Below are 12,991 nucleotides of genomic sequence, written 5' to 3' on the forward strand. Positions count from 1 at the left end.
TGAACAGAAGCCCTTACTTGCCACCGTTAGATTTCACTAGCAGCAGGAAGGCTCCCATTTTTTTTCCATTTTCCAGGGCACCGCACTGAGTTGGGAGAATAAGTCAAATCCCTCAGAGTAGGTTACACCCTTGCATGGGTGGAGTGGAGTGTAATACATGATATTTAACAAGATATTAGAAGAAAAAAATAGATTGAAATCAATATCCAGCCCTCAAACTATAGTTATGGGATGGTAAGGTGTAAAGGGTGCAAAGAATTCACTTACACAATGTTAGAGCAAATGGAAAGTCTAGATAGTGCTTCCCATGATCGAAATGGAAAATAAATGGTATAGCAACCATGACAACAGTGTACAAGGAGAGATAGGGAGAGGGAAAAGAAAACAAAGAGAGAGAGAGTGAGAGGGAGGGAGGGAGGGGGAGAGGAGAGAGAGGAGAGAGAGAGGGAGAGAAAGAGAGAGAGAAAAGACCAATATACAAGAAAACAAAGTGAGACTCCAAAGAACCACATAGCAGATCAAATAAATAAGTTATGAAGGGCAAGTCACAGAAGAGGCAAGCATAAAAATTGAAATAAGAGCAAGGAGGAAGGACTTTAGATGATCACATTAATGTTGATCCAACATTAAGATAATTTACATGCCTTAGGTAAAGAGCCTAATAAGTGGAATAGAAAAATATCCACAGCTAGAGTGTGAGAAAAGTTTCCAGAAATAAAGGAAGAATTGAATCTGTCCCTCAAAAGAACACACTCTCTACCAGGAAAAATCGATACAGGGCAATCAATACTGAGATATATTCTGGTTGTGTCATGTTACTTCAAGAAATAATTCTTCAGGAACCTAGGCACAAAAAAGCAATCACTTACAAGGGAATGAATTGGTTCCCTTTAAACAGAAAAGTAAAATGTAACATTTCCAGAATGGTTCTGGTTCTGGGTAAGATGGAGCAAGCACACTCTACTGAATACAGCTATACAACACGGACAGGGTGCATGGAACAGCTGTTTGAGGACTCTGAAAAGCAAACAGAAGCAGGCAGATTGGGGAATAAGACCACAATTTGAAGTATCACTGAAACACTGGTGAATTTACTTTTTTTTTCCTTCCACATCCTCGGTTCAGCGAAGCCTGAAAGTTAGACGCAGGCAATGGGGTGGACAGAGAGTGCTCTAGTTTTGACTTGAGGAGAGGGAAAGGGGAAGAGTAACTCTCAGAGAGAGTGAAGGAAATTCTCAGTTTTTCTTTTTTCCTTTATTTTCTCCGTTCTCTCATGTTCCAATCCATAGGCAATCCCGTGGCAGCAGGGGTGGTGACAGAGGCAGCAGTGACAGTGGCAGCTGCGGGGTCCTTGAGGTGCCTGAAACTCTGAAGCAAGGTAATCTTCCTCTCTGATTGTAAGAGCTGTGGTCCCAAGAGGGTGGAAGCACACATACATGACCTTTTTTCCCCTCTTGGTCTTCCTGCTGTATGACACCAGAAGAAGGCAAAGGTGCCGGAAGTGTGTGGCAGAGAAGGGTAATTAAGACCACAGCTTTCTGGCTAGAAGATTGAAAAGGGGAAGCTCAGGAAACCAAAAATACTGCGGAGATTGCAGAGAGGGAGGAGCTCAGGAAAGTAAACCCATGAAGCTGCGTATGAACTTCTGGGCTCACCCCCAAGCTGTGTATTCATGGATGTGATCCTACCCAACATACCAAAGACTTTGAGAACTGAACTAAGGGACAGACCTCGCCAGCTCCCAGACTGCTGATCATGCTTAACAGAACCAAATAGCATTGCAAAGTCTTTGAAAATAGAACTGACATTAAAACCACAAACCGTAGAGGGCTGGTCAGAACATGTGGCCTGAACCCAAATAAGGGGGGGAAAATGGACAGAGCCTCAGGGACCTGTGGAAATATAACAAAAGAGCCAACAGTTGTCTCATTGGAGTGTCAGAGGAGAGGAGAAAGAGGGTGGGGCTGAAAAAGTATTCAAAGAAATAATGGCTGAAATTTTTCCAAGTGCGGCAAAAGACACAAACCTACAGGTTTAAGAAGCTGAGTGAACCCCAAACAGAACAAGCCTAAAGGAATCCACGCCAGGACACATCACAGTCAACCTTCTGAAAACTAAAGACCTAGAAAAAAATCTTGAAAGCAGCAACAGAGAAACAACACCTTACCTGTAGGGAAAAGCAAGTAGAATGACAGTGGATTTCTCACCAGAAACCAGGGAGGCCAGAAGGAAGTGGTACAACACTTCTTGAGTGGTGGAAAAAAAAAAAAAAAAAAAAAAAAAACAACCCAGAATCTTCTACAAAGTGAAATTATCCTTCAGGAATGCAGGAGAAATCAAGGCATTCTCAGATGAAGGAAAAGTAGGAGAACACGTTGCCACCAGACCTACCCTTATCCCATGGAGAGAAGTTTTCCATACGAGAATCCACTAGGCATGTGGAAAACTTTGGCTGAGAGTGATGTGCTCACCAATTCCCTCTAATATGGACATCTATCATGCTGCCTGGTATAGGGAGGAGACATCTCAGGATTTCCCATTAGCTCCTAGTACAAGTCCGGCCTGGTTGCTGCCCCCAACCCCTCCACTGAAATTGCTCTTGCCAAAACCCCCAGCAACACTTGCATTGCCTAATTCAGTAAATATGTTCTAGTGCTTACCATTCTGGAACTCAGCAACTGTTCCTGAGTTTGTCACTTCTTGCTCTGCTCTCCTTCTGTCTTCCTTCTGAACTCCCACTCTCTTCTCCTTCTGGTTTGATTCTCTCCCAGCCCTCTCTTTTTTTCTGTGCAGACACTCCTCCAGTCTCCTTCCAAGAATTTTCTTCTTTTGTCTGCCCCTTAAAAGAAGTTGCCCTTGGTCCCCTTCTATGTTCTCTCTATGCACTCTCCCTGCATGATCTCACTACATCCATGTCCTCAAGAACAATCCTGATGACTGCCAAATCTATATCTCCAGCCCTGACCTTGCTCTTGAAATCCCGAGCCATTTATCCTTCATCTCCGTCTGGATATCCCACAAGCATCTCAAATCTCACATACTCCAAACTGAACTATCTATCTTCCCACCAATACCTGGACCTTCTCCTTCAGCCCATATCTCCAGTAATGGCTCCAAAGTCTGCAGTTGCTTCACCCTGCCCTCAGGGAGCCATGCCAGAGCTTTTCCTATCCCTCCCTCACCAATGCCCTACTTTTTCACTTGGCTAACTTCTACTCACCCTTCAAGTTTCAGCTTGGACACCAATTTCTCCAGGAACATTTCCTCAACCCCACAGGTCTGTGTAAGTTACTCCTCCTATGTGTTCCTATAGCACCTTGAACTTCCCCTCTCATAGTGCCCATCACAGTATAGTGTTGTAATTGTCAGGTCCCTTGCCTGTATCTTCCATCAGACTACATGCAGGGACTTGATCTATTTTGCTCATTGCTATTTCCTCCATGCCTACCACGGTCCCAGGCATAGAGTAGGCATTCAATAAATATTTGTTGAAGGAATGAACAAATGAATCATCGAGTCTCCAGCTGGGTTCAGCAGTATCAGAAATATGTAGCGAGAACCTACTATGTGCCATTTTACTACCTAATTTTTCTTATTGAATCTGCCCCCCAGTGTTATCTACCAATGCCACCATCTTAGTTGAGATACCTATCATTTCTTGTCTGAAATACTGCAGCAGTGTTCTAACTCCAATCTCAATCCTCTCTGCTCTATTCTCCACACAGCTGCCAGAATGATCTTTCTGGAAACAAATCAAGTCATGTCACTCCCAAGCTTAATGGCCACAGTGAGTTCACTACAGCCTACAAGGTATTCCAAAACCTGAGCATAGCATAACAGAACCTCCATGTCTTGGCACCTGCCTGCCTCTTCTCCAGCTACATCAATCCCCACTCGCCCATGGGTACCTTACTCTCCAGCCTTAAGGAACTAATTGCACGTCCTCCCAAATACCTTGGTTTCTCGTCATGCTACAGATCCCTTCACACACACACATTGTCCTCAAGTGGCTTGGCTGATCCACTCCTATGCTTTCAACAAACTGTTTATTGATCATTCCTTATGCACCATGACCAAGTGGGGTTTATCCCGTGAATGTAAGGTTGGTTCAACATATGAAAATCAATTAATGAAACACACCATACTGACAGAATGTGGGGGCGTGGACCTCATGATCATCTCATAGATGTGTGTGTGTGTGGGGGGGTAAGCATTCCAACACCCTTTCCTGAAAATAAATTCAACAAACTAGGAATAGAAGGGAACTTCCTCAACCTGATGAAGAGCATCTATGAAAAACCCACAGATAACATTATACTTAATGGTGAAAGACTGGGTGCTTTTCTCCTGGCATCAGGAACAAGACAAGGATGTCTGTTCTTGATACTTCTATTCAACACTGTACTCAAAGATTTAGTCAGCGCAATTAGGCAGGAAAAACAAATTAAAGGTATCCAAATTGGAAAGGAACAAGTAAAACTATCTCTATTCGTAGATGACATATTCATATACGTGTGTGTGTGTGTGTGTGTATAATCATTAAAGAATCCACCACAAAAACACAAGAACCTATGTGAATATGTAACAGATGAGCTCAGCAAAGTTGCAGGATCCCAGATCAATGTGCAACAGTCGGTTGTATTTCTACACACTAGCAATGAACAATCTGAAAATGAGGTTAAGAAAATAACTTCTTTTACAGTATCATTAAAAAGAATAAAATACCGAGCAATAAATTTAGCAAAAGATGTGCAAGACTTGTACCCTGAAAACTGAAAAACATTGCTGAAAGAAATCAAAGAGGATGTAAATAAAAAGGCATCCCGTGTTAGTGGATTGAACATTTAATATTGATAAGATGGCCATAATCCCCAAGGCAATATACACATTCGATGCCATGCCTGTTAGAATCTACCTGGCTTCTTTCCAAAACAGTTGACAAGTCAATCCTAAAATTCATATGGAATGCAAGGGATGCAGATATCCAAAGCAATCTTGAGAAAGAAGAGCAAAGTTGGAGGACTCACACCTCCCAATTTCAAAACTTACTGCAAAGCTACAGCAATCCTAAAAAGTGTAGTACTGGCATAATGATAGACATATAGGTCAATGTCTTAGAATTTGGAGTCAGAAATAAACCCATACACCTATAAAGAGTTGATTTTCAATAACAGTGCAAAGATCATTCAATGGAGGAATGAATAATGTCTTCAACAAATGGTGCTGGGACAACTGGATATCCACAGATAAAGGAATGAATGTGGACCCCAATCTCACACCATGTGCAAAAATTAATTCTAAAATGGATCGCAGACCTAAATGTAAGGGCTGAAACTATAAAACTCTTGGAATAAAACATAGACGTAAATCCCCATGACCTTGGATGAGGCAATGGTTATTTAAATATGACAGCAGGGGGCCAGCCCGTGGCTGAGTGGTTAAGTTTGTGAGCTCCCCTTTGGTGGCCCCGGGTTTGCTGGTTTGGATCCTGGGCGCAGACCTACACACCAGCTCATCAGGCTACGCTGTGGTGGCATCCCACATAGAAGAACTAGAATGACTTGCAACTAAGGTATATAACTATGTACTGGGGCTTTGGGGAGAAAAGAAAAAGAGGAAGATTGGCAACAGATGTTAGCTCAGGGCCAATCTTCCTCACCAATGAAAAAGAAAGAAAGAAAGAAAAAGCATACTTTATGAAAAAATATGACAGCAAAGGCAGAGCCACAAAAGAAAAAAAAAAGAGCTAAATTGTAGGCCATCCAAATCAAAAACTTTTGTGCATCAAAAAGGACTCTATCTAGGAAGTGAAAGGACAACCCACGGGATGGGAGGAACATTTGCAAATCATGTATCTGATAAGGGCCTATTTTCCAGGATGTACAAAGAACTCTTACAACTCAACAACAAAAAAGACAGGCAACCCAGTTAAAAAATGGGCAAAGGACTTGAACAGACATTTCTCCAAAGGGCAAGAGGCACATGAAAGGATGCTTAACATCATTAGCCCGTAGGGAAATGCAAATGAAAACCACCATGAGCTACCACTTCACACCCACTGGGATGGCTGCTGCAAGCCAAACAAGACAAAACACACGGAAAAGAGCAAGTTTCAGGGAGGACGTGGAGAATTTTGGACCCTCACGCGCCGCTGTGGAAATCAGTGGGGCGGTTCCTCGGTAAATTAACCATAGAACTACCACGTGACCCTGCCATCCCACTCGCAGATATCTACCCAAAAGCATTGAGAAGAGGTGTTCCCACAGATCCCTGTAGGGGAATGTTCACTGCAGCGCTATTCCCAAGAGCCAGAAGGTGGCCATCACCCAAACGTCCATGCACTGGTGAACGGGTGGATACGCAGCGTGCGGTCTCTCCATACCAGGGAATCTCGCTGAGCCGCGAAGAGGAATGCAGCGCTGATTCGTGCTGCCACGGGGACGAACCACAGCGAAAACGTGATGCTAAGTGAAAGCAGCCAGGCACCAAAGGCCACCGCTTTATGGTACGACTCCATCTGGAGGAAGTCTCCAGAAGAGGCCGACCTCTGTGGACAGGAAGCAAGAGTGGTTGCCTGGGTGCTGGCCGGTGGCGGGCTGGGGTGGGTTTGCGGGGCGGTGGAGGAGTCGGGGTTAGGGGTCGGGTGGGGCCGGCGGGTGGGGAGCGACGGCCGGACGGGCACGGGGGTTTCTTTTTGGGGTGGCGCCAACGTTTTGGAAGCGGGTAGTTGCGACGGTCGCCCGGCCCCGCGGGTGTCCACTTGGTGGCAGTGGGTCGTCCCCACGTCTGTTGTTCTTCTCCGTCCAGGCTCCCAGCCAGGGGCAAGGGAACGCTCCCTCGAAGAGAGGGTCCAGGGCGCAGCGCGAGCAGGCTCGTGCCCGCGCCCTTTCTTGGCGGGCCCAGGCCCGCCACTTCCGGTGGCCAATGGGAGAGCGGTGACCTCACCGGATCTACCTGTCACGGCGCGTGCGCCCAGACCAACTGGGGGCCGGCCCGACGTCGCTAGGATACCGAGGAGGGGCCTGAGTACCGGCCGTCTTGAGAGCTTGGGGCGCCGCCGAGCCTTCGCACCTCGCCTCGCCGAACCTCACCGCACCTGGTCCCGCCGGTGGCACCTCTCCTCACCGCACCGCACCGCGCCGCGCCGAGCCGCGCCGAGCCGAGCTGAGCCGAGCCGAGCCGAGCCGAGCCGAGCCGGAGGCTCCGCATCCCACCGCGCCGCCCAAGAGCTAGGCCCGTCGGAGGAGAACGCGCAGCCCACGCCCAGCATGCCGGGGAATCGCAGCCGTCGTCGTCGAGGGTCCTCCCACGGCCAGGGCCGGCCCCGCTCCCGCACCGCCCGAGCGGAGCTGTCGTTTTCCGTGAGCTGGGTGGAGCACCTCCTGCGGGAGGGCCACTACGCCCGGCGCCTGAGCCCCTCCGCCCCGGTCTTCCTGGCGGCCGTCATCCAGTACCTGACGGCCAAGGTCCTGGAGCTGGCGGGCAACGAGGCCTGCAAGAGCGGCAGGAGGCGCATCACCCCGGAGCTCGTGGACATGGCGGTCCACAACAACGCGCTGCTCAGCGGCTTCTTTGGCGCCACGACCATCTCCCAGGTGGCCCCGGGCCGGTAGTAGCTGCCCAGCGCGACCCGGGTCCCCGGGCCCGCTCACAGCCCCGGGGCGGCCCCAGCCTGTCTGGGGCCTCGGGCACAGTCATGGGAAATCTCTAAGAATAAAGTGTTTCAGGAAACCCGCGTGCGTGCTTCGGTCACTTTGCGCGGGAGGTGCTGGTGCCGGGACATGTCTCCTTGGAGGGAGGGGGAACGGCGGGGGGTGGGCTCGGGGTGGCAGGGAGGAGTCGGGGATGACAGAGAGGAGCGGTGGACAGCGTGGGGTCGCGGGGGGCCTTGGGTGGGAAGGCTGGCTGGGGTGGGGTCGGGGGTGAGGCTGGGTGCGCAAGACTCCGCCACGGGCTCCGAACAAGTCAGAGCCCGGCCACGTCCCCGGAAGGACGGTGTTCGTTGGGAAGGATGGTGTTCGCTGGGGTGGAGCTCAAGTCCGGGACTGCGGCGTCGTGGCCCGGTGAACGTGCAGTGGCGACCGGGGGTGGGGGTGGCGGTGTGGGGCGGGGCGCCGCATGCGGGGGGAGGAGGTGGGCAGAGCGGTGGGCAAGGACTCCAAGGGGGCAGGGGCTTTGACGCGAAGATGGAGGACGGACGGACACTCGAGAAACAGGCAAAGTCGGCATGAGGGCCACGTGGATCCCGAGTTTCGCTTGGGTCGCGTTGCGTTAGAGACGCTGGGGGACGCCCCTAGCAACCTGGGCCAAAGAGCCGTCGCCTAGCAACAGCGGGCGCCCGGCCAGGCCCCGCCCCGTGGGCCCCGATTTGCATACGCAGCTCGCAGCCAGGCCAGGCCCTGCCCCAGGATTTCAGATTTGCATACAAGCTAGCACAAGGCAAGGCTCCCCCATTCAACATTCTTTTTAATTTTTTTTTCCAATTTTTTGGGTGTGTGTGAGGAAGATTGTCCCTGAGCTAACATCTGTGCCAATCTTCCTCTATTTTGTAGAAGGGTTGCTGCCACAGCATGGCTGACAGCAGTGTAGGTCTGTGCCAGGATCCGAACCCGAACACCTCGGCTCCAAAGCGGAGCCTGCCACACTTAACCACTACTAAGGCCATAGGCCCCGCCCCCATGCAACATTCTTGCATATGAACCTTCCCTCTGGAAAGGCATTTCCCCAGAACCCTTAATTTGTATACATAACTTGTGCTCAACCAGGTTCCACCTCTGATCACTGGATTTGCATATCACCAAGGAAAAGGCGCCTTAGGGTCTGAAAGGCAGACTAATAACTGAGTTTGAGACCCATGTTTTAAAATTAATGCCATATCTTTATGCCTCATGTAGTTTGAATTTGATTAGTAAGAACTTTTATGTCTACGGTTTCCCTAGTCTTTTACTGAACTTTAATTTCTTTATTTTTTTATAGTGAGAGCATAAAACCTGAGACTTAAAGAGAAATTATATTATATACCCATATAAGTTTATATGCTAATATATGCCTATATATAATATATAACATAAAGTATATTTAATATATAAAATATACTTGTGCTAAAGTAAGGATTCACTCAGTATTATAGATAGTACTACATGCAGTCCGTGATATTGTGTTATTTCTTTTCTGTTTTGTATCTTATTTTTTGTATTATACAATAAAATCCACCTCTTTTGGAGCTCAGTTTTATCAATTTAACACATGTAGAGAGATGTGTGTATCCACCACCACATTCAGGACATGGAACAGCTCCATCAACCCAGAAAAGTCCCTACTCTGGTACTACTGTCCCTTTTCAGTCGTTGTGATTTTTGTTAAATTAACATTTGTTAAGTAGAGCCCCAGGTCCGGTGTCCGATGGTGAGCCAAGGTTCAACAAAGACCGCAAGGAAAAGTGAAACAGAGAACGTTATTACTCACAGGTCCTGAGGAGGTAAACGGCAAGCCTGGTGGGCCACACAGCGAGGTTAAGGTCGGGTACAGGAAGCAAGCAAGCGGCAAGACCTGGGGCATAAGCCTTTATTAGGGTCCACGTGTGAAGTGCTTCTGGGTTTCCCGGGCTGAGGCGGGATTGCTCAATTCAAAACAAACCAAAAAAAGAGTGGGGTTTTGGTAAGCTCTGTGGGAGTCTTATCTAAGGGACCCACAAAGGGAAGGAGCTGGCAGGCAAGAGAGACTGTTTCTCACCAGGGGCTTTTAACACACCATGGCCATTGGGGAAGTCATATCAGGTACTTACACTTACTTGTGACTTGCTGGTTGTCATCTAGGGCATGCACTTGGGGGCAGACTTTGGGTCAGCTCCAGGCCCCTGTAGCCACTTTGCCACAAAAACGGATGCCGTGGCAGCAATATTATGGAGTAAACTCTCAACGTTAGTCAAACCCTTTCCTGAGACCTAACCCCTGACAACCACTGCTCTAGTCTCCGTCTCTGTGGAATTGCCTTCCCCAGAACGTCTTGTAAGTGGACTCATACAGAATGTCACCTTTTGAGACTGGCTCCTATCACTCAACATAGTGCTTTGAGGTTCATCTAGGTTGTTGTGTGTATCAATAGTTATGTTTTATTGTAAAGTATTATTCCATCCTACGGATGTACCACAGTTTGTTTAACCATTTGCCTATTGTAGGACATTTTGGTTGCTTCTACGTCTTGGCAATTTTGAATAAAGCTGCTACAAACATTAATGGATGAGTTTTTGTGTGAATATAAATTTTCATTTCTCTAGGGTAAATACCCAGGAGCTGGACTGCTGGCTCATATGAAAAGTTCCCTCAGGCCCCTTCCCAGTTGGTCTCATCCTCATCCCCTACAGGCAACCATTGTTCTTATTTTTTTCCACCACATATTAGTTTTGCCTGTTTTAGAACCTCAAATAAATGGAATCGTACATGTAGTTACTTTCAGTGAAACCTCTTTTTAGATCCACCCGTGTTGTTGTATGTATCAATGATTCATTCCTTTTTATCACTTAGTGTTGTTTAGCTGTACTGATAAACCACACTTTGTTTATACATTCAACCGTTCATGGACATCTGGTCCTTTTCAGTTTTTTATTGTTGTGAAAAAAGCTGCTATGAACATTTGTGTTCTAGTTTTTGTGTGCGCACATGTTTTCATTTCCCTTGGGTAATTCCCAAAAGTGGAAGTGTTAGGTAGCAGGTTAGGTGTATATCTAGCTTTATAAGAAACTGCTGAACTATTTTCAAAAGTGTTTGCACCATTTTACACTGCCACACTGTTCCATATTCTTGCCAACATTTGGTGTTGTCAGCTGGTTAATTTTAGTTATTCTGGTGGATATATGGTGATATCTCATTGCGGTTTTAACTTGCAATTACCTAATGACTAAAGATGTTGAGCATATTTTCCAGTTGCCAGAAGAGTGATGTTAAAATCTTCGACATGATTGTGATTTTTCTAATGTCTAAGTAACCATTCTTATACCTTCTGTTTGTGTGGTATATATTTATACATCCTTTTACTTTCAATCATTCTGTGTCTATATATTTAAAGAGCATCTTTTTAAAATTTTATTTTGTTGTGATAACACTTAAAACGAGATCTAGCCTCTAAATAAATTTTTTAGTGTACAATACATTATTGTTGACTATAGGTACAATGTTATACAGCAGATCTCTAGAATTTATTCATCTGGCTTATGTGAAACTTTACGCCCATTGATTAGTAACTCCCCATTTTCCCCTCCCCTCAGGCCCTGGCAACTCTCATTGCACTCCTTGAGCCTATGAATTTGACTATTTTAGATACCTCATATAAATGGAATTGTGCAGTATTTCTCTTTCTGTGACTGGCTTATTTCACTTAGCATAATGTCCTCAAGGTTTATCCGTATTGTTACAGAGCATCTCTTATAGACAGCATGTAGTTGACCCTTGCTTTTGTATACAGTGTGATTATTAGATTAGTCTGCTATGTTGCCAGAGCTGAAAGTAAGTCCTATCGATATTTTAAAGATGTTGGAATCAAGTTTTAGTTGGAATTCAAGCTCAAAATACTCTTTGCTCCCCTTTCCCCAGCAGTCTTTGCATAGCAGAAGGTTTCCACAAGCTCATGTACTAGGAATGGGAACTCAACATCTAGTTCCCCATTCCACTTCTTGCCTCAGAGATTTTTCTTTTACATGTACAATGAGTTCTGGAATTTAGAAATCTTAAGATCTTTGATTTTTTTTTTTTTAAATTAACTGTTTCTCCAGGCCTACTTAGGATTCAAGGTCTAAAGGTAGACGTGAGGGTTCTTTAAAAAGGCCAAGAATTTGCTTCCTCTTGTAGCAACTTCCTCAAGGTTTTTAGACCATCAGATTGATAGACTTACAGATAGAGATCTGCAGGCTTGGACTATCGGTCCCTCTGCTGAGTACTCACTGAGTAGGGTAGATGGGCATATCTTATATTTTCCCATCTCTCTCTGTCTTCTCTGACTCTTTGCTCCCAGCCTTCACAGAATATACTTACTTAATGTTACAGACTATTTTTACTCAGGGTTTTTCCTCAGTTCCTAAGTTACGCTTAACATTTTTAGTTAATGCTCTTCTCTGTCATCATCTTAGTCATTTTGTAACGAGGAACTAATAATCTATACACATACAACTTTCTAGTTTCTATTTTATAAAAAAGATTTTCACACACAGCGATCCAAACTCAAGTAATATTTGTATGGGACTCCTGAACTGGAGTGAGTTCTTGAATGTTGTCTGCATATATATTCCCTCTACAGATAACCGTTTGACTTCATCAGCTGCAATGCTACAACATTAGGCTATAGACAAGAATTTTGGATTACATTTTAAGCGTACCTCATGGTACATTAAGTGGATGGGGTTAGGGCAGGCAGAGAAGGACATCATTTCCTTTTTTTTTTTTCCTTGTCACTGCAATGTTAATTCTTAACTGACCTCATTTCTCTAGTAAAAGCCAAAACTATGAACTAGTTCAGTGCATAATACCTACTTAGGCTCTGTTGGTCCTTCGTATGATCAGTTAAAATGATTCATGTTGCGTAACTGTGAGAAATAGTCTTTTTGTTTTTTCTTCCCATCTTCCAGTTTTTCTCTGTGGGTATGGGTCTCTCTCTCTCTCTCTCTCTCTCTCTTTCTCTCTCTCTCTCTCTCTCTCTCACACACACACCCCAAGAGACAGAGAGTATACTCTTTGTTTATAGACAATGAGAGACTTTAAGAAGTTTGAGGCTAGTGATTGTGAATTCCAGTGCCATTGTGAGCTGGATGCAGACAAGTGAGGAAGCACAGCACCAAATGGCTATTCTGGGACAATTTCTGAGCTGCACAGGCTTGCATTTTGGATCAGTGCTGTGTTCCCTCTGTTTGGCAGTTGTGCTGGAAGCAGCCCCAGAATTTTCAGGTGAGTTGATAATTTCTGATGCTCTCGCTTCTTTTGACACTAGGACAGGCTCCATCCCT

The 12,991-nt window shown here is 45.9% G+C and overlaps 1 protein-coding gene across 1 annotated transcript; it reads left to right on the plus strand.

Annotated features, from left to right (window-relative positions):
* Window positions 1-2,352: 2,352 nt before the first annotated feature.
* LOC139042765 (uncharacterized) lies at window positions 2,353-8,940 on the plus strand. The gene has a single exon (XM_070502893.1). The coding sequence runs from the start codon at window positions 6,462-6,464 to the stop codon at window positions 7,611-7,613; it is 1,152 nt and encodes a 383-aa protein (XP_070358994.1). The 5' UTR covers window positions 2,353-6,461; the 3' UTR covers window positions 7,614-8,940.
* Window positions 8,941-12,991: the final 4,051 nt, after the last annotated feature.

Source organism: Equus asinus, chromosome X (assembly GCF_041296235.1).
Source record: "Equus asinus isolate D_3611 breed Donkey chromosome X, EquAss-T2T_v2, whole genome shotgun sequence".
Lineage (NCBI taxonomy): Eukaryota > Metazoa > Chordata > Mammalia > Perissodactyla > Equidae > Equus > Equus asinus.